Below are 22,014 nucleotides of genomic sequence, written 5' to 3'. Positions count from 1 at the left end.
CTTCATACCATCGTCACCATGTGCTGTGTAAGAATAGCGGTTGATCAATTATCACCAGCCATGCTGGATGTGATTACCAGCGAAACGTCGTACTCAAATTGTAAATGATGTTGATTTACTCTTCAACACACTGGTGGGCTAAAGTAGTGAACTATTTGTCCTTTGTAAACGTGACACATTTTTTACTGTTTGGCCGTGTCGGGTGGTGGAGGGTTACGACACATTTATAAATAACGCGATCTAACCCAAAAACCTTTATCATGAATATCACCAGACACCTTTCTAGATTTAAAAAAACTAAACTATATTTTTTCCCTGGGGTCCCGGTAGTTGTTTAACCATACTTCACCACAACGGTTAGTGCGGGATGGTGATGGATCGGACGCTAGCCAGGACTGGTTCGGATATCACTCGCCACTGATGTTAGCCGTGGCCAAAGAATCTAACTCATGGCGCCGGTGTCAACCGCGTCGCAAATATCACAAACATCGACAGCGACGAGGTTAATGGAACCAAAACTGGACAAATGCACCACAAAGCCATGCGGACATGCACGCTTGGAATTACACCGATGAACTGAAAGGGGCACCGCGTGTATATCAGAGAACATACGCAGGTGAGATGTCTCGGATTTACTGTTGAGCACAGTAAATGGGCTTGTGCAGAAGACGTCGCAGGCGCGAAGGGGGCCACAGGCAGCGGCGAAGACTAACAGCGGAGTGGCACTCAAAGGAGGAGCAGAGGGAGGACTTCATCGGGACGGACGGAGCGATGAAATCAGCGCGTGTGCTCAGGTCTGCGCGAGGAATTTTCATTTCCCATCGCGGGATCGTGAAAGGTGGCCCGGCGTTTGAGGGCTTGGTGGTAGGGGGTGCGGGCAAGTCGTTCATCCAGCAGTGGAGTCGACCATGCGCCTGGCTATGATGATGACGACGCTACACACTCACCGAGGCGATGACATCATCTGGTCGTATCACATCGCAGGAGCATTTCGAGATAGCGGCAATTTTGGGGGGGCGGGAGTGGGAAGGGTGATCCCTTCATCCAGCGGTGGATTTGACCATGATGATGTGAATGATGATGGGGATCACACATCTTGCTGTTATTGGCAAAGTTGCAACGTATCAATCAATGCTCTTGCTATACGCACACCCCGCCCCCGCCTGCGTGTGGGTGCGGGAGGCGTGACCGGACGCGAAGAGGAGAAGGAGGAGGAGCAATATCCATTGTGGAACGCGTAAATAAATATATATTGAAGTGAACTATTTAAAAAGCCTCGTCCCTCCCCCACCCAGCCACCCTCTCGCCCCCCTGCTGTGACGTGAAGCCACCGCACAGGGCGCTTCGACTTCACCTGCGCGGCGAGGAGGAAGAAGAGGAACAGGAACGAGCCGCCATTTCATCCTCGATCTTCACGTGTTCCACATTTACCTGCCGTCTTGTCTCACCTGGCGCGGTGTCCTTTTGGTGAATAACATCCACGGCTACAACAGGAGCGAGAAGAAAGTGTTGTGGTGGTGTTGTCCACGACGACGACGACGATGATGATGATGGCCTCCTCGCCTCTCGTGATGGTGGCGCTGGCTCTCGTTCTCGGCATGGTCGCCCGAGCTTCCGCTCAAGGTGAGGCTGCCGGTGGTGGCGAGTGATTGTTTGACCCTCACCTGTGTGGTGAGGATTGAAACGCTCACCTGTGCGAAGTGCGGTGAGGGTGGGAGAACTCGCCTGTGCCGAGATTAGGGTTGGAACATTCTCCTTTTGCGAGGTGAGCGTTAGAAGAACGGCTCACCTGTGAGGGGTGAGGGGTAATACGGCTCACCTGTGAGGGGTAGAGCGGCTCACCTGTGTGGAGTGAGGGGTAGAGCGGCTCACCTGTGAGTAGAACGGCTCACCTGTGCGGAGTGAGGGGTAGAACGGCTCACCTGAGAGGGGTGAGGGGTAGAGCGGCTCACCTGTGAGGAGTAGAACGGCTCACCTGTGCGAAGTGAGGGGTAGAACGGCTCACCTGTGAGGGATGAGGGGTAGAACGGCTCACCTGTGCGGAGTGAGGGGTAGAACGGCTCACCTGAGAGGGGTGAGGGGTAGAGCGGCTCACCTGTGAGGGGTGAGGGGTAGAGCGGCTCACCTGTGCGGGGTGTGGTGGGGGTATATACGGTATTTAATATAAAACATCAACTACCTATTAACAACTGCGTTGATGTTCATGATGTTACGTGCGTTGTTGAGGACGACGTTTTAAAAGGTGTAACCAACTCCAGTATTGACCCAAATCTGTTAACGAACGTTTGTTTTTAAAATATCTTTGTTTTAAAAAACAATATCAACTTAACACGACGGGCGAGTGGTGAATGTCTAATTTTAATCGGAGTTGCCGAACCCCCCTGCTCCCACCCAGTTGGCCGCAAAACGCCAAGCGGCCAGCGACAAACGGCACCGCTAAAGCAATTCTGCGTAGACTTAACTCAAAGATGACGTCCGTAAGCGGATCGTTTACCAGAATTGACCCAAAGTGTATTAAAATCTAATATATTTTATAACGACGACAACCAACAAAAATTGGTCCTTCGCTCCGACTGGCGAGGAGACTTTTAACGTGGAGATGGGCGGGAGTGGTGGCGGTTGCCATTTTAGAACGAAACGACAACTTTCGAGCTCCACTGCTGCCGAGAGACGGGCGGTGGCTGGGGGTTACCGGCGGGGGGAAACGTGGCCATCCGAAGTAAAATAAACCACCTTGATAAGTGGAAATGCCTGAGCAAATGCGTGCATGACCAACGTGTATAGTATTACAAAAAAATGTATTTTCACCCACGCCTTTTTAAACACTCCATGGACCCCAAACACTGGGCGTTTGGTATATTGAGGGGGTCGTAGGGGTTTTTTGTTAACGAGAAACAGGAACCACGTAAGGTGTGTGTGTTACGCGCGCGTGCATGTTGAGGTGTGCGCGCGCCTGACGAGGAAGTGGCGTTTAATAATAAATAAATAAAGCAGACCACACATTTAGGGGAATCGTTCAAACCACCGAGCGTAATGTTTTGTCGAGAGAGAGAAATGGCCCAAATGTCTGAAACGTTACACCCGGGGATGGTCTTTAAGAGTTGTCCAGTATAGAAAATGGAGCCCCCCCCCCCCCCACACACACCTAACGAAAATCTCTCTTGTCGGCTCGAAAATCTCTCCTTGGCGTTTGACGAATGTTAGCAGTTTCCGTGGCGAGACGATCATGAGCCATGCACGAGTTCGTAAGAGAACGTGGTACCGTGAGGTTTGTCGATGTATCGTTAGACATCAACAAAACACCTTGTTGGGGCTGGGTGGAACGTTGCGTGGTTAGGGCCCTTTACCCAGACGGCAAGACGGGTGATGGGATTGCAGCCAGAGTGAATGCCCTGCTGAGATGGACCGGCGAGGTGCCTTGGTGTGCCCTTTATGAACCGTTATCGATGGCTACTATGGGTAGGGTGATTCTACAGCACGGCCGATGGTAGTGAAGTTTGTGTTTGCGCTGCTATAACTTCCACCACCAAGGCCACGCGCCTTGTTGGCTTCATAAGTTGCATATTGAAATAAGCAATTTGTTAATCCAGGGTGATTCATTTATAGATAACCTACCGATTTGTAATCATGACCTCGGCTTATGCATCTCATCAAATGTTGTAAGTAAATAACAGCGGCTGCCGTTAGACACTATGTATAACGTTTGGAGCTGGTATTACTTGTTTTTGAGATTGGAGGGTGACGAAAAGGCTTTGGAATAAAATGTTAACCATAAATTCATCCGATTTCATTTCAGTGGGGGTATCTATACTTGGCTCGCCCAATGTGTAACCTATGGATTCGTGGTGTTGCTGTTGGTTGGGGTGAGGCTTTTCTTTGGGTAACGTGATGCTGGGGTTGTGTTACGGTACGACTTTTGGGCGAGGCTGCCTCTGCCTTAAGCCAGTGTTTAGCATGGCCATTGTTAAAGATTCATCTGTCGGGGTGTGGTGACTGTCGTGGAGAGAGAGGATGCCTGGAAAGTGACAATTTATGGAATTGCTGGAAGGTTGAGGCACCCTCGTGGATAGAATAACACCTCCATCACTCGAAGTCGTTCAGGGACCTTGCCCGTCCATGTATGTTGACCTTCTACTTCTGCACCCGTACGTAGCCAACCGTGTTAATTGGAGGCGCGGGGGGAAAACGACATACTATAAACACGACATATCTAAAGAAATTGGTTATCAATCCTAGATTTAAAGGTGCGCGTAGCTCCAGTGGCATCCTTGCCCGTGTTGCGCCTCGACAAGAACTTCCCGCAGCGTGCCGGATGTCTCTGCCACAGAGCCCCCCACATTACGCAGTAACGCACCTGGCGGCTTCGATCGTTTGGCTCCATGAGATGCATGGGTTCAATAAAATCTGCTCCTGTGACTTCTTTAATATGGGCTTCTCAAGTCTTGGCGAGTTTTAATGGCGGCTCTGCCCCGTCACCAATGGCTGCACTTATAAATGGTGGCTAAATTCCGCCTCCTGAGGAATTAAAATGATCGCTATTACTGTCGTGCGATCAACAGAGCGCTCTCGTATGCAGAGCGGGTGGGGAAATGTTGTTCCCTACTGTGTGGACCCGAGGTCTCTTAAACGGGTTGGCGATCGCACGAGGGGATTGAATGAATTTTGCGACACGCAAAGTCCCCACCACCCCCCCCCCCCACTCGAGCACGTGGTTTTTTTGCGTTCATTTTGTCCTTCTTGGCGCAGCCTCCTGATTTTAGCACTGGTTGGCTTCGTACGGTGGGAAATAAATTTAACGTGCGGACAACAGCGCTCTCGGTGATACGGTGGAGATAATTTTTGCTTGTATATTTACGACATTGGATGGTCAACTTTATCAGTCCGCATCCCTGCCATTTGGAGGAGAATACACCTGATTCCATGTCCGTGACCACCGTTCCCATCAACCCCTCCCGCAGACATGTGTCCCGCCTGCAAGGGGGTCGACCCGTGCGTGAGTGCGTGTCGCTTCAACCCCTACGCGACCAAGTGTAGCGTGGACTGCACCAGCGGCTGCAAGGCCATGTGGAAGGATCCCGAGAACAAGATCGTCAACTGCGAGAAACGTGAGTTTCCCCCCCCCCCAATCCTCCCTCTACTCGTTGCTCGTGAAGGCCTTAGCGCTTGTTCTCTGCGCACACTGCCCGTGGCACGTCGTCGTCCCCCCTCCTCCTCCTCCCTCTCTGGCGGTGTGATATGGGTGTTTGTGTGTTGGTCTACATGTGGAGTGGCGGTTAAGGTGTGTGTGTGGTGTTGTGTGGGTATGCAGATGTAACACAATGTGTGTAAATGTTACACAATGTGTGTACAGTCCTATTGGTAAATGGATGGGCAGTTATGTACTAATGGGCATCTGAAAAAGCATCGTAGATCAAAATATTCTGATTCTGTGGGAATTCTGGTTTGCGGTGTTGTGCGAATGGTTCGGGCGTTCAGCATTGCCTGAAATGTGGTGGGTGTATACAAAGTCATGTTGCGTACGGTACGAAAGAAGTTCAACATATACAGAGTGGTGTGTGTGGCGTCGTGGTGGTTTTTTCTTTTCCGTGGCTTCTCGTGGCTGTGTTTGCACGTTCGAGTTTGGTGTGCGGATTTGCCCGTCCTTGTGCGTGCCTTGTGCGTGCCGTGTGCAAGGGGCTGTCGTCTCGTGTTACACAACTCTCGTCGTTTACTCGCCCTCTCGTTTACACATTAACGAGACCGCCGAGCCCGCAGTGCCGTTGGTGTTTGCGCAACCGGCGTCATCGCGCGGGTCACGGTACCTGCAAACGTGACCCGCCAGCCAACGCATTTTGAGCGCAGACTTCATGGACACCCCCCCCCGCCCCACACAAAGTAACCTTCATAGTCATTGGGGAATTTCCCAGAGCATGGCAGGCAACAGTCCGTGCTTTCGTGGAAACGCAACCGATCTGCCAATATCTTTTTTTTGCCAAATGAACCTTATGGCGGTATACATAGGCTTAGTTCTTTCGGTAAAGTCACGTGACTTTACCGAAAGAACTAAGAGTATGAATCCTTGCAGTCACGAAAGCTTCAAATCTAGAACTTATGGCGGGACCCCGAGGTCCCATAAGCCCCCGGCTCTCTCGCATAAACTGCGTTGCGACGTCATTTTATATCTGAAGGCGAACGATACGGCAATCTATTCCTCTCGACGAGCTCTACACGATGCGCTAATCAAAGTTTCAAAGTTTTTTGTTTATGACAACGGCCATTTTGATGGGTCGCTGCGTTTATGTGCGCGGTGGGACGGAGTTTCAAAGAATGAATGTTAGTTTTAATGAAATTAGGCAGTTTTGGCCCATTTAATAGTTTTTTATGAAAATCTGGCAAATCGTCCTTGCTTAACACCGTTGATGGCAATTGTTGATTCTAGTCTGTGTCGGTTCTCACGTGGTTTAAGCAACGGTGACAAAACGGACTGCACACTGTAAGCAAAGTGGACATTTTGGACACGCGTGTGATCTCATTTGCAAGAGTGAATCGCTGCGCCCTTGTCACAGTCCAGAGTCCAAGTTTTTAAAATATTTTATGCGCAACTCATCCGTGAATGTAACGGGTTGATTGAGTGGTATCCTGCCCTGCCTGCTCAACAGAGCAATGGCGTGGTTGCTCTTCATTGGCCGGTGGTGGAAATTCCACATTCCTATGGTAGGAGCCAGGCTCTTGATACTGATTGGCCAATTCACTGGTGGTTGGGGCACCACGCTTCAAGCAATTGCCTTATGTGCAGGTAAATTTGTCTCAAACCTCCCCCTCGCATACATGTTTTTCCTTGACAGTGCTATAGACAAATGTGAATTATATATTTACATCATTTGCTTATTCGGAAGCCACTGGGAGCTATACACTTATCTAAATTGACAACTCATTCATTTTTTTAGAACCGTTTGTGTTTAGTGGTCCTTCCCTCGCACTTCCGATTTTAGTACTGTTGGCTACGTACAGTGCGAAAGACCTTCAACATACATTGTAATGAACCCTTTCCCGTTCGGAGACGTCTGAAGTTGCAGGGTGGGTCCCATTCACCACTGAATCTCGGAGTGTGCAAGCAGTCGGCGTTTATTTTATTTCTAGGCATAGCGCTGTTGTTTTTAAAGACATTGTACTTACAGCAGAGTGCTATAGCGACATGACCGCACTTTTTTTTGATAGCCGGCGCCAAACCATGCCCTCCCGCATGGCCTTGTGGGAGCCTCTCCTCCGTATGTCTTCTGACCTGAAGACGTACCGAAAAAGTAATTTCATCTTAGTTTTTTTTCATCTGATTCCGTTCCAATGACGTACGCCGTCGAAATGGGAAAGGGTTCAAGTTGCTTACCTGTTGACCTTTGCTCCCCATCTCGTCCCGAATCCGCTGTCCCTCTTCCCACCCCTCCTCTCCGTCGACGTTCGGCGGCGTTGCAGTGACGCCTCGCTGCATCCTCATGCACCAGGAGAGCGACGCGCTGAAACGCCAGAGCCGCTCGGGTCTCCGCGTCCGGCGGCCGCCTCGACACGGACGGCCTCTACGACCCCAAGTGCTTCGACAACGGCACCTTCAGGGCGGAGCAGTCCAACGAGACGACGCGCCAGCGCTGGTGCGTCAACAGTGCCGGGGTGCGCAACACCGACAAGCTGGTGGACGCGGACCCGGAATGCAAGCGTCTCGTCATGTGCACGTGAGTAGTAAGGGGGGGGTGGCACGGTGGCGATGTCGACTCTCCCTCTCGCGTGGTACGCAGGAGGTCGTGGGTTCGATCCTGACCCCTTGACGCCTGCTGTGTGTTTGGAGTTTGCATGACTCTCCTCGTGGTGGTGTGGATTTTTCTCTGGGATCTCTGGTTTTTTAGAAACGTGCGTTTTAGAGGATTTTTGCTGCTATAAATGTGCTAGCCAGGTCACTTCTGAAAAAGAGCCTCTACAGCTCTGGGCCTCATCTGGTAAAATAAAAATAGCTTAAGTTTTTTTAGCTTCATATGTTCTGGCAATGCGGCAAAGTTTCCTCCTGCCAAGTTTGATTTAGTTATTTGTCAGTTGGCTAATTGATGGTGATGATGATGGACCGCTCATTGCAATGCATTCTACATGTAGTCCTCGCCCATTCCAATTTTTATTGTGAGATATTCCTCCTCCCGTGATTGTCAAGTGCCAAGCAGTCCAGGGGGGGGTGTGGGGGGGTAGAGTGAGTGGCTCGCAATCAGGGGAAGGGTTACCGAGTTCACTCGCACCGTCAGTACGGCCGCCACCGCCGAAAGATCTAATCGCACTTCTGCGTCGTAAAAGTCCGGTGTGCGACTAATCACCACATTGCGCGCAGCGCAGCTATCCGAAAGAACAATAACGATGTATCCATAATTTTTCGTTGTGCGATTTTTTTTCATAAAATAACAACTCAATGTAGGGGGTGGTGCAGCACCGGGATTTGCCGCTGGTTCACGCGCCGTGTGACATTAAAAAGCCGGCCAAACGTCGGTGGCGAGGAGAGGTGCTCTCGTAAGACGAGGCCGTCGTGATGAGGTGCGACGTTTAATACCGATGTGTGTTTGTCCTTGCAGCCAAATCGTGCTGGACTTCTTCGTGAACATGACGCACCCTACTGTGCTTGAACCGCAGTTCAAGACGTAAGTAAAACGGCGGGGGGGGGGGGAGCGGGTGGGGTGGGGGACGCCCCTGCGGTTAACTTTCTTGTTGTAGGTTTTAGGGGCTGCTGTAATTACAGTTGTTGCTGTTGGGGGGGAAATGAGAAATTATCAAAAGGTGGATTGTAAATTGTTCCATCAACGTTAGCGTGGGTTATCTTTTCAGCAGTGAATACGTTTCCGTGCGAGTTGTCGACTTGCTGCAGGACCCCATTGGTTATGGTGGATTTCGTTACTGGGTGAAATTAGGACCACTTCCGCTTGGTTCGTAAGGATTTGTCCATTTAAAAAAAAAAGGATTTTCGTGGTACACGCGTATAATTGTGCGTGTCAAACTGGATTATTTTAATTGATTTTTAAACTGTGCATGTGTTACCTAAAAAATAGGCTGTAGATTTTTTAAATTCAGAATCGACGAAGCGATGCGACCTGGAGACTACGGACTGGACAGCTGACACGAATGTGATGGCACAAACAATTTGCGGACCTTGCAAAACGAGACTAAGAATCTATTCCGGAATCTGTCTCGAACCACGACGATTCGCCAAACCCGCTCCCGCGTGTTTTTCGGGATGTTTGGTGCACATTTGTCTGACGTTTCACTCAATTTGCTGCGAGCTTCTTAAGGAAGTTACTGAAAAAGAGGGGGGGGGGGGCGAGGGGAAACGTCATTGGATCGAACTTAATCCGTATGTACTTGTGTTTTTTACCGACGTCTGAGGTTTAATTTTACAAATTCTTCTTCCTAGGAGACTTCAAAAGGTGATGCAGGACTCCTTCCTCCTGAGCCCCTCGCAAATGAGCGAAACCACGGTACGTTGTTGTTCGTGCTCTATTTGTATTAAAACTAAAGTTGCCTGAAAGATCAATCGGATGGACAAACGTGTACATCATACGGCATGGGAAAGGCCTTCGTCCCAGCAGTAGATTGACAAAGATGTTTTTTTTTTATAAAACTTACCACGAATATTCGGCCCGAGCTGGAATCCTCCAACTGCTGCATCCTCTGGGGTGGAGCTCCCAGGTCTCCTTCCCCATATAGAATTCTGCGTGATGCAGTCTGGGTGACCCCGGTGGGCTAGTGCTCTCCGATTGTGAAAAAATTAACCCGTAAAAACAAAGTTGTTCACTATAAATCCTTTATATGCGTGGCGGCTAGAGTCCTCTCGTGCTCTGGCTTGAGATGGCTGCCACATATGGGTCAGATGATTGCATTGCACCATTAAGCAATTGGTAATTAAATATAATATTTTTGTCCTAAAAAGTGTAACATTTTGGAAAAAAAAATTCACGAACATTAATTATCACGCACAATGAGTCTGTGCAAAATGTCAGCTCGATTGGATCACGGGAAGTGGGTTAAAAAACGACCGAAAGATTTGCACGGTCGTGAGCAAGCAAGCGAACTTAATATAAAGGATTTAAAAAAAGCAATTGTGACAAAAATATAATGCAAGTCTTTACGAGAGTACAAATCGCTAACGATCAATATCGCCACCGCCCCCCCCCCACCACGTAGATGGACGAAACCGGAAATGTTCTCATCACCATCAAGGCCGGCAACACGTCTGCCGATCAGGATGTGGGGACTGTCGCCTACTACTTGGAGAAGCAGGTGAGTGGCCAACTGGGGGACGCTCCCGCTGGGGGACGCCCCCTTTCACATGTTTGAAATTATGATGTGCGGGCCCGCTCAATAGAAGGGTACAGCGTTCCGAGATGCCCCACCCACGTAAGGCGCTCTACAAACGCTCGATCATTGACCCATAACATGGATGTTGAGCTTCTTTAGCACCGTATGTTACCAACCGTGTTCATCGGAGGTACGGGGGGGAAGGACGACAAACTAAACACAAAGCGGTTCTAAATAAATGAGTTGTCAATATAGATTTAAAAGTGCACAGCTCCAGTGGTTTCATAATGTCAGAAGGAAGAGCGTTCCAGACGGCCACAGAAGTGCATCTGAAAGCGCACCCATGCGGTGACAGTCTTTGTTCGCTGGTCAGCCAAAAGCCGCTGCGTTGCTGACCGACGTTTGCGTGATTTGTTTATGATCCTTGACAAGATCGCGGCAAGGTATTGCGATTCATTTTGTGGGCGAGCACTTTGTGTAATGAGTATGAACACCGTAATATGTAGAGAACCGCAGAACTTGGGCAATTGTTAGTAGCGCCGGCTCCTCGCTGCCGCGTGGCTGCCTTCCCCACTCGTCCTGCAGTTCTCCTCATGCCCTCCCTTTGAGTCTTGTAATTATTTATTGACTCCCTTGCCAAAAAACCATTAAATCATTCCTGCTTTTTATTTCTTATTATCTCCCCCGCGCCAGTTTTTGAAGGGGGAGCTGCCGGGCCTGCCACGCGAAGTGCTCGACCTGAGCAAGCGCGGCGCGCAGGTGTGGTACTACGACGACGAGCCGCCGCGCATGAACATGAAGCACATGGCCCCCGGCATCATCGCCATCATCTGCGTCCTCGTCCTCTCCCTCGTCGCCGCCATCGTCGTCATCGTGAGTGTCGGATTCGGGGTTTTTATTTTTTTTGCGCAAACGCGCGCGACACGCCTCGTGCAGCTAACACGCTAAACCTATGAAGTAAACTATTCTTATATTTTTATTTAAAGCTTTCGTGACTGCGGGGATTCATTTTCTTGGTTCTTTCGGTAAAGTCACGTAGAAGGGAAGCAATAAAATAATAAAAATATAAACAATAAAAAATTATCACGACGTTTCGACTGCAACACAAGCAATCGTCATCAGGTGTGAAATCCACAGCAAGAAAATTGTTTCCCTTCTACGTGACTTTACCGATAAAACCAAGAATATATTCTTATATAGTTTACTTTATCTGCCCACTGAGCTATACAGCTCTCTTTCAGAAGCGAACTGGCCACAAATTATAACTCGACAAAGTGACTTGTCGCGTGGAAATTTATAGCGGCCAAATACTCTAAAAGCATGTTAATTCTAAATGGAGGGAAAAAACCAAATGACCCTGGAGAAAATTACATGCGACCACAGGGAGGGGGGGGGACATGCAAACTCCAAATATACAGGCGTCTGGATCGAACCCACGACCTCCTGTATAACAGGCAAGGGTAATTAACATCTCTTCACCGTGGCACCCCCTGGTGGTATTGGCGGAACACCACGATGCTGAATGCTGCCTGGATTTGGGTTCAACCCTAGCCACAGAATGATTGCCCTCTAATGCAAATTTTTGCTGGGATCCTCCAGAAAAAAATCTTGACTCGGGTGAGGCTTTCCTGGGTAAACGAGCAGAATGATCATAGATTTTGTATGAAAATACAATTGGTAATGTGGGTTTGGATATAACTGTGCCATTTCTAATGCTCATTTCGCGCCCCAAAGACACGTCGTCTTCCCCTACTATCGCCTTCACACACTGTTGGGTCAAGTGCTGTTAGTGAGCACTGAATGAAGGCCCGCATGGCACAGGAGGGAGGGGGGGTGACGGCAACCACGCCTGGCTACCTTTGTCTCCCTAGTGGCGATTGTTTACACCGCACCAGGTACTCATTTGAGGTTTAGTCGACTTTGGGGGGGAATCCCAGGACCAGTTCGTATAATCTTCACCGGTGTTGGCTGGTGCATAGCACGGCGTGCTAGCCGCTGTTGTGTAATCTTGTACAAGAATACAATTACAGTGGCTGTGCCCTGCTAACGTTGTCGTGTCTCCCAGGTGGTGATGAAGAAGCGGTCATCCAAGAAGGACAACATCTTTGAGGTAAGGCCGTAGCAGGCGGGAATGATGGCGAGCGAAGTCACGAGCTCCTCGGATTTCATTCGCAGTCGCCGCCCTCCTGCGTAACGATTCGAAAGCGACGGTTGACGGGCCCCATCCTTTTCTTCACCCCCCCCCCCCCCCCCCATTCATGTGGTCCCGTTGCACCGGGACAGCTATTTGCGGATTTTCAGTAACCCTATCGTTGGACCCTCCTCGGCGTTTTGTAATGAGCTCTCGTTACGTCGTAAAATTTTACAGAATAAAAAAAACGGGGATTGATCGCGCAGTGCTTCGGGTGAGGCGAGGCAACCGATGAGTCTGGCTTCTGGGTGAGCGAGGGTGGATCGCCGCCGCTGCTGTTCCTCCGAGGAACGCGTGCGTTGGGCGATGTATGGAGCCGTATGTGGCTCCCCCCCCCATGCTCACAGATTGGCGACTCCCTCAATTTTTCCACCCGCCCTCGCGTGGCAGCCATGGCAGCACCCTAGCCGCGTGGCGTACGGTGGACGTGGTTTGATCCGCGGGGCCGGCGTCTCTCCACTCAAGTCCGAGGGGGGGGTGGGGTGGGGGCCGTAGGGGAAGTTCAGTGGGTTGGGTTGTCAACGGCCATTTTTTGCGAGACATGGTTTGGATGGGATTTGCACTCGTGCCAACCTCGTGCACGGTGGAACTCATTGTATCAGTGGTGATGCGAGGGGATGGAAGGTGGGGTGTGCTTATTGGTAAATCTTAAATATTCACATGCAGAGAAGGTCCTCTATTGTACCTGCCTAGCCGCTTGGTGTTTTGGGGCTTTGGGCCTGTGCTTGGCAACTATGCTTTGGATTTGTATTGAAGTGACTCTTGTTGTCCACCTGCCAGTCCACGTAAACAAGGGTCATGGGGTGCCTTTGACATTTCCACGAGTCTATTTCTGGCTACTCCCAAGGCTGCTTACCTTTTTTGGGAAAGTTTTTTTCAAATTGTTAATGCCTAAATTACCTGCAGGCTAATGTGGATGATGATTAACAGCACTTGGCCAATCCGCTGCTGGATGAAGGCCTCTTGAAGCCAGCCCCGTGTCTCAAGATCCTTGTGTATCACAACTACGAGGCATCCCTAAACCCACTTGTGTGTCTCCCCGTGTCTGTCTGTGTGTTCCTGACATATTAGGGCCAGGAGCTGCAACAGAAGCTGACATAAACAACGAGCGACTCGTAAATCAAGGAGGGCATCGCTCCTGGCCAACACTCCTTCTGAAATCGCATCGCCGTTACCTCCAACCTAGTAGTTAATGAATCATCCCCGATACAATGTCGGTAAATCTTGACCTCTTAGCTGTTTTTGTACATTTAGGTCATTCACGTTCATTGCTTTTGGACCTGGAGGAAAAAAAAAACTTTCTGGTCATTTGTCTTTGAAAAAAATGAGGATGTTTTTCCTGTGGCGTTTTAGAAATTGTTCTTGGCGCGCCTCCATGTAATCATGCGATCACTCGTGCGTGATTTGATTTTTATAATTGGTGTCCTTTAACCTGACCTCCCGTGTGTCGACTTGGATCTGTGTAGTAGAGTTAACCGTGCCGTACGTCGTCGCATGCCGTTCTATATTTAGGGCTGTGTTTTTATACTTCACGTTTTAATAAACATTTTGAAAACGGGGAAGGGGGGGGTGTGGGAGGGAAAAAACCTGGCAGTGCGAACAAACACTCGCAGCCACCACCGTCTCCTTAAAAAAAAACTAAGTAGCAACGGTTACGTATTTTAATTGTCGATGCAACATTTAATACACACTGTTTAAAAGCTCCAAAAACTTCAAATATCTACACCTTAAAACTAGCGGCCATTGTTAATCTGTAGGCTTGTCTCAATGTTGTGATTTCCGTATATCAAAAGTTGGGAATTTAGTCGGCTGGCCAGAATTGCCCCCCCCCCCCCCCCCCCGCCTAGGGTCGTCCCAGACGTTCATCCAGGGTAGGTAAACTGAAGATCCAACCCAGCAAACATGCTGACAAGTGGCAGTTTTTGAGGTTGCACTATGGTATGCTTTGAGGGTCGACAGTTGTGGTTTATGTTTTGAATAGTAATTCCATGCTTCCCACTTTTGTTTTACCAAACCTGCACTGACCGGCATGGTGAAGTTAGTCAAATCCCTACGTGTCTCGCGTGGTGTGAGGCCCTAATTGAGCAGTGGGGTGAGGGAGGGGGGCTGTTTGTAGAAAAGCCACCCACCGTAGCGATGGGACGAATATCCATCCTCTCGTTGGGAGGGTGTTGTAAGCGTTGTGCGTGTTGGCAACTTAAAATCCTGTAACTGTATTTTCCAGTTGTGCAGCTTGTGAGCTTGGTGGTGATGCCAGATATGGAGGTTATTCTCTAGATCAGTGGATGGAAGTTTTAAAACATTTGAACATTTTTAAGTTATTTTCAAGAAATCGATTGCTTGGTCTAAAGGGCAAACGCTGTAATGTTATATTCCTAGATGAAGGAGCGTTAGATAATCCTGGCGGCTGGATTTTTAACACTTTGCCACTTTCCGGCGATTCAATTTGTCACGATTTATTGAACCTTGTAGCGAAGGTAGCAGCTACTGGTGGTCGAAGGAGTTTCTATAAACCGGTACAGTGCACGTCACCTCGATAGAGAAACATTACTTCTTAAGTGCGTGCAGTTTAGTGAAATGTATCGCGAGCCTATTTAATCCATATGCCGTTTGCCCTCTAGACATACCTAAGTAAAGTTCACAGGTGGAAACTCAACTGTGCCCTGTGTTTTTTTTAAAGTGTAACCCCAACATTCGAGTTGTAATTCAGGGGGTCTGATCTCGGAGAAACCACTGGTCTAGCACCACACGTTTGGTTCCTGTTTGTATGTTGGAATTGTTTCATCCGTTAAGGGCAAAATAAAACTTTTGGAAAAAATGTGAAAGTGGCGTCTCTGAAATGTAATGGTTAATGTTACGGTTGTGCGAGTTCTCATGGGTTTATTGGCCATGCTTTAAAGTGTTAAGCTGTCTAGTTGGTGAACTTTGCACAGTGCTTTGCCACTTTACGATTGTGAGCAGTAGCACAGTGGTTAGCACACTGCTGTGAAACCGTGCAACCTCGGGTTCAAGTGCCAGCAACGGCTGTGCTCGAATCTCTTGTGTGCGTTCACACAGCCACGCGTTACAAAGACATCCATACATGATAACACTCGGTGACGTCAGCACGCCGCTTGTGCCAGGCTAGGTGCACCTTGAGGCCACACCACTCGCACAACACAAACCCATACTCTTTACACAGGCACGACAATGATCACCGCAGTTTTGGTTTTTATTGCGATCGTCATTTGAGCAACACAAATACGTTGATGCAATTTAGTGTTTTACGGGGGGGAGGGGGTGGGGAGGAATATATAGTTTGAGGTAAAGGCGCAGCCCTGGAAGTGCTTGCTCGTGCCACTGCTGCGAGAAGGGGTGGGGGGTCCACTCGAGGGAGCTCTGGAAGAGCGCTCCCGCTCTGGGATTGTGCGGTAAATGGTTTGACAGTCGCTCCAGCCGGCAGGCTTGCCAAGTGTTGGCGGTCGGCAGCTACAAATGTATCCGCTAAATAGGTAAGCTAGCTTCGGGAAGGTGGGAGGAGAGCGGGTTGGGGAGAGCGAGAGGCCGTTGCTTAGCAGTGGGTAAGGTGACGTGTAGGGGTGCGTTGATGGATGAAGAATGCCGGTGGGAGACTCTGTCGTAGCTGTGTCCTGCAGGCAGGGCAGGCGTGGTGGAGTTGTTTAGGGGTTGCCCCAGTTGGTCCACGTCTTGATTTCGTTGTAGAGGGCGTCCCCGGGGCAGCTGGTGGAGCCCACTTGACGGTGCCCGATGAGGCGGTAGCTGCTCTTCAGCTTGCCCTTGTTGATGGCGCAGGTGATCAGCGCCTTGGCCGCTGTGATGGCCGACGCCACGGGCTTGGAGGCTGTGCAGCGTGGAGCGCACGTGGCAAGGGTCATCGTCATCATCGTCATCGACACCGTGACCAACATTACCGTCGTCATCGGCGTGGTCGCCGTGCAGAATGCAAGCAGCCCAAAATAAATACATAACCTGAACATCCGCCGACACGTCCTATTTGCGTGTGTGTATACGTTGGACTTCTTTCGCGCCGTACCTAACCAAACCGGACTAATTGGAGGTGCGGGGGGGGGGGGAGACAACAAACTAGACGCACAAAGAAGCTGATGGCCATTATCATGTGATCGGGTGTTAAAGTGGCGAGGTGGGCAGGTGATTGGAGCAGATGCCCAGGTGTGCCTAGGTGTGCCCAGGTGAACTCACAGGTGTGCCCAGGTGTGCCCAGGTGAACTCACAGATGTGCCCAGGTGAACTCCTAGGTGTGCCCAGGTGTGCCCAGGTGTGCCCAGGTAAACTCACAGGTGTGCCCAGGTGAGCCCAGGTCAGCCTAGGTGTGACCAGGTGTGCCCAGGTGAGCCCAGGTGAGCCTAGGTGTGCCCAGGTGAACTCCCAGGTGAACTCCCAGGTGTGCCCAGGTGTGCCCAGGTGAACTCACAGGTGAAGTCTCCGATGAAGCTGGCCGCCAGGTGGGTGTTGTAGCCACTCGTGTGCGCGCCCTGGCGGTCCCAGCCGCGACCCTCGTACACATTACCATCGCCTCCCACCAGGAAACTGGGGGGGGCACGGGGGGGTAACAAGGGGGGGCACGGGGGACAACGGGTGGGGGCACGGGGGAACAACAGGGGGGACGCGCAGAGACAAGGGGACGTGAGGATACAGGGGCTATGCAAGTTGTTCGTGGGTTCGACCCCGACCCTGACGCCTGCTGCTGTATATTTGGAGTTTGTGTCTCTCTCTCCCCGTGGTCGCGTGGATTTTTCCCTGAATCAACATATCTCTTACGAGTATTTGGCTGTTTATAAATGTCCACGTGATAAGCCACTTCGTTGAGTATCATTTGTATCACGTCATTTATATCGCTGAAAAAGAGCGATGTCGCTCAGTGGGCGTTACCTGGTTAAATAAAAAATAAATCGTTTTCTTGATACTTGATTTGGAGCTTTCGTGACTGCAGAAATTACTCTATGGTTCTTTCGGTAAAGTCACGTAGAAAGAAAAAAGAAATTAAATATAATAATTAAATTATTTAGAAAAAATTCTACGTGACTTTACCGAAAGAACCAAAGAATAGTTTTCTTGATAATTTAGTTTTACCGTAAATTTTAGCACGTCAGCGACGCAGATTGCGTGCGTGTCGACGCTTCTGAAAATAAGCTCATACCTCTGGGCTTTACCTGGTAAGATAAAAAAATTGTTGATTTTCATGTTATATTTGTAAGTGCTTTGGTTACCTTTCCGATACTTTGCCCTCTTATCGTATTTTTTGTATAGTTTGTTTTTCATTTTCTGACCAGCCCTAACTGGACATCTGTGAATTAAAGAGCTTCATAGCCCATCGGATTCCTCCAGTATAAATACAGATTCTGAGACCTCGCAACTCTCACATCTACCTCAGGGGCCGTCCATAAATGACGTCACGCACCTGGGGGGGGGGTCAGACATTTGTGACGATGTGTGACGAGGGGGGGGGGGGGTTGAGAAATGTGACGTCACATCAAAATGCGCAACTTTCAATAAATATAACAACACGTTCTACTTAATTAAATAGACTTTTTAATAAATGTTTTCTCCTACAACATCAGAGTGCAGCGCCACATTAAATACGCACTACAATGACAATAGTTTAAAGCGATTTGAAGCATGTTTCATTTTGGGGGGGGGGGGGGCAGAGCTTTGTGACGTCATATTTGAGAGGGGGATCCTGAGGTGTGGACTCGAGTCATGTGACTTGGACTCGAGTCAGACTCGAGTCATGAATTTGATGACTTCAGACTCGACTTGGACTTGCATAACAATGACTTTGTCCCACCTCTGAGGTGTGGACTCGAGTCATGTGACTTGGACTCGAGTCAGACTCGAGTCATGAATTTGATGACTTCAGACTCGACTTGGACTTGCATAACAATGACTTTGTCCCACCTCTGGGGGGATCTAACATTTTGTGATTTCGTGTGACGAAGGGGGGGGGGGGTCAAAAATCGTCCAAAATCGCGTGACGTCATTTATGGACGACCCCTTACCCATAGCTCACACCTCTGGTGGAGAGGGGGGACCCTCTCGCCTCCAACTCACCTGTATCCAATGTCGGACCACCCGTTCGAGTCCATGTGGTAGTTCTGGATGCTGCGCACGCGCGCCGAGCACGCGGCCTCGTCGGAGCAGGTCGGGGTGGCGGTGTGGTGGATGATGAAGTAATACACGGGCACCGTCATGTAGGTGATGCCGTTGGGGGAGCGGGCCCCCCACCCTGAGCGCGACACGATGCGCGGGCACGCTGCGCACAAAAAAGACAAAGATCCCCCGTGTAGCCTTAAGCAGACTGTTGGGGCAGGTGCTGTTAGCGAGCACCTATGAAGGCCGGGAAGGCACACGAGGGGGTGGGTGGCCAGCACCACGCAAGGCCGCCTTTGTCTCCCTAGTGGCGATGTTTAAACAGCGGAGCAACAGGTGCTCTCATTTGAGGCAGAATCCCCAAAAATCGACACTCGAGTTTATACCCACGTGTACAAACACGTGTGCACGTGAGTACACACACACACGTGTGCACGTGAGTACACACACACGTGGGTACGTGAGTACACACACACGTGCACACGCAAGTACACACACACGTGTGCACGTGAGTACACACACGTGGGTACGTGTGTACACACACACGTGGACACGTGAGTACACACACACGTGTGCACGTGAGTACACACACACGTGGGTACGCGAGTACACACACGTGGATACGTGAGTACACACACACGTGTGCACGTGAGTACACACACACGTGGACACGCGAGTACACACACACGTGGACACGCGAGTACACACACACGTGGGTACGTGAGTACACACACACGTGTGCACGTGTGTACACACACACGTGCACACGCGAGTACACACACGTGGGTACGTGAGTACACACACGTGTGCACGTGAGTACACACACACGTGGGTACGCGAGTACACACACGTGGATACGTGAGTACACACACACGTGTGCACGTGAATACACACACACGTGTGCACGTGAGTACACACACACGTGGGTACGCGAGTACACACACGTGGATACGTGAGTACACACACACGTGGGCACGTGAGTACACACACACGTGTGCACGTGTGTACACACACACGTGGGCACGCGAGTACACACACGTGGACACGTGAGTACACACACACGTGGGCACGTGAGTACACACACATGTGGACACGCACACACACGCGTGTGCATATCCGAATCATTTCAGAATATTTATACTGGAGGAATCCGATGAGCTATAAAGCTCTTTTTTGCAGATGTCTAGTCGTAGATATCGAGGTGTACACATTAAAATTAATCCCTGCCTTAAAAGAATTTAGAAGTTGCAGGCGGGGTCTGAATGACACCTTTCAACAAAGCGGGGGGCTGCGGGAGGTGGGGGGCTCAGCCCCCTACAGCCTCCCACAGCCCCCCACAGCCCCAGCCAGCCACCCACGACGCCACGGGGCTTCTCGAACACTCACCATCGATGAAGGGCAACAGAGCGAGCAGAAGAAGGAACTTCATGGCTGCGGGAAAAACTCGTACCACCTTCCTGGGGAAGACTCAGGTGCCAGTGAGATGGGCTCCATCCTTTTATACAAACCCCCCTGAGTCGCCTCGACCTTGTGCCGAGTCGCAGCGTCACGTACGCCGGGCACCATCGTGAGAAGAACCCCATCGATTTCCCGACACGGCGAGCTGATGTTTTTTTGATGGCCGTTGGAGCTTCCCATGACCCCTTCCCCGCCCCCTTCTCGGTCAATGACCCTCCCTTTTGAATTGAGGTATTTTCAGGTGAAGGTCAGACACGTACGCAGGCTTAAGTTCGAGATGAGCCCTGGTGTCTTATAGTTTTATTTTGTGTGAGGAACTTCATTCATGTTGTCAAACGTATTCAATTCCTTCCCTCGACTGTTTTAAATACCGCCCATACCTGATGCCAAGCACTTCACCGATGTTCGCCTTATTATCATCGTCATCAGCATCATCATCAGCTATGGTAAATTCCCTGCCGGATGAAGGCCTTCCCCAAAGCTGTCATGCCATCTCACGGTGCCGTGATGCAGCGATATGTACAGCGAACATCTAAACCTGGCGCCTGTGTTGATATTATTTCAGAGCCTTCCCCACGTTTGCCTGCCACTCCGTCCTTAGTCTCGTCCACCGGTCGTCATCCTCATCATCATCCCTTTCAGCGACTTGACCCTGCCAAGCTCCATTATACTTTCCTGGCCAGTCACAGGTGGGGGAGGGTCCAGGGCCCGAGGCAAATCCCACCATGTGGGTTCCCCGACGCCTTCAAACTAAACCGGGAGTATTATATCTGACACCGTGACCTTAAAGCGGCGCCCCCCCCCCCCCCCCCATGCGCGGGGCCCGGGGCAGTCGCCCCGACCCGCCGTACCCGACGGCTCCGTAACTTGCGTTTGTTCGCTACTCAACGTGTTCCGCTTTGTCGTCGATCTGCGTAATTCCAAGCAGGATTATTTAATGCAACGTTCCGCTTACGTTCCGTGTTTATGATCCACGCGTTACAGCAGATATTCCACACCGACGGAAATCATTCCGCACCGAGGGACATCCTTTCGTTGCTCTTGGGAAGTCGACTGCTGTGAGGGCAGAATTTCAGCAGCATTGGTTCAACACAAGCGAAGCTCAAGTGAGAATATACTAATATGGGTTTTCCCCTTTTTTCTGGCAACGAAACTGACACCTTTTGCAAGGAATCGTGTTTGCATTAACCACAATACTTGCAGTCAAATGCAAACAAAAACCAATACTCTGATAATGTATGCATTGTCCTTGAAACTGATTGGTCCACACCAGAGACAGCTTTTCTTAGAGCCTATAGTCTCATATGGTGTTATAAACTCAAGTGAGAAGTTAAGTTTGCATGTCGTGGTCGCGTGGATTTTTTCTCCAGGACCTCCGGGTTTTCCCTCCACATTTAGAATCAACACGCGTTTAGAGTATTTGACTGCTATACATTTCCACGTGATAAGCCACTTTGTTGAGCTCTCATTTATGGCCGGGTCGCTTCTGAAAAAAGAGCTATCTAGCTCGGTGGGCTTTACCTGGTATAATAAAACGTTTTTTTAAAGTATATTTTTAGTGATTAGCTTACCTTTCCTATACTTTGCACTCCGATCGTTGTTTTTCATAGTTTGTTGTAACTTTCTGATCCGCCCCTACTGGACATCTATTTAAAAAAGAGCTTCATAGCTCATCGGATTTCTCCAGGATAAATAGAGATTCTGATTCTGGATGAAGGAGGCTTTGATTGTAACTGTTTGGTACTGATGCTGCTGCTGCTGCGTTAGCAGTGGTGCCAGAACAACACCAAAGACCTGAACACGCTCGTCACCAACAACACGGCCTGCGTGCGTGCGGCCTTGAAAGGACAAATATAATAGGCGACGTTTCGGCCAATGACCATTCTTCATAGCACATAGAGAGGTACTGCGAAGAAGAGCCATTGCCCAGTGTTGTTGACCGTCTAGTTCGTTGTAGGCAC

General features: G+C 50.0%; 2 protein-coding genes across 2 annotated transcripts; one reads left to right on the top strand and one right to left on the bottom strand.

The window, feature by feature from the left end:
- Nucleotides 1-1,296: 1,296 nt before the first annotated feature.
- LOC133362833 (epithelial cell adhesion molecule-like) lies at nt 1,297-15,312 on the top strand. The gene is given in 10 exon segments (XM_061581779.1): nt 1,297-1,623; nt 4,959-5,105; nt 7,450-7,514; nt 7,516-7,703; nt 8,580-8,645; nt 9,413-9,476; nt 10,183-10,278; nt 10,990-11,169; nt 12,362-12,406; nt 13,559-15,312. Coding segments are annotated over 10 exon segments (963 nt in total). The 5' UTR covers nt 1,297-1,541; the 3' UTR covers nt 13,589-15,312.
- Nucleotides 15,313-15,675: 363 nt separating this feature from the next.
- On the bottom strand, nt 15,676-20,096 carry LOC133362935 (peptidoglycan-recognition protein SC2-like). The gene is made up of 4 exons (XM_061581917.1): nt 19,982-20,096; nt 18,557-18,758; nt 16,920-17,035; nt 15,676-16,328 (listed from the first exon to the last, which is right to left on the bottom strand). The coding sequence occupies exons 1-4, from the start codon at nt 20,022-20,024 to the stop codon at nt 16,147-16,149; spliced, it is 543 nt and encodes a 180-aa protein (XP_061437901.1). The 5' UTR covers nt 20,025-20,096; the 3' UTR covers nt 15,676-16,146.
- Nucleotides 20,097-22,014: the final 1,918 nt, after the last annotated feature.

Source organism: Lethenteron reissneri, chromosome 8 (assembly GCF_015708825.2).
Source record: "Lethenteron reissneri isolate LAM-NWPU_2019-01 chromosome 8, ASM1570882v1, whole genome shotgun sequence".
NCBI classification, from domain to species: Eukaryota; Metazoa; Chordata; class Hyperoartia; order Petromyzontiformes; family Petromyzontidae; genus Lethenteron; species Lethenteron reissneri.
Note: the sequence above shows the minus strand (reverse complement) of the source record. Positions and strands in the feature narration are given on the sequence as shown.

Excerpts from the sequence above, each read along its gene's own strand:
- LOC133362935 (XM_061581917.1), bottom strand. The coding sequence starts at position 20,024 with ATGAAGTTCCTTCTTCTGCTCGCTCTGTTGCCCTTCATCGATG. Across the intron at positions 18,759-19,981 it reads TCTGTTGCCCTTCATCGATG|CGTGCCCGCGCATCGTGTCG; the intron begins GTGAGTGTTCGA and ends TTTTGTGCGCAG. Across the intron at positions 17,036-18,556 it reads TGGTCCGACATTGGATACAG|TTTCCTGGTGGGAGGCGATG; the intron begins GTGAGTTGGAGG and ends TGCCCCCCCCAG.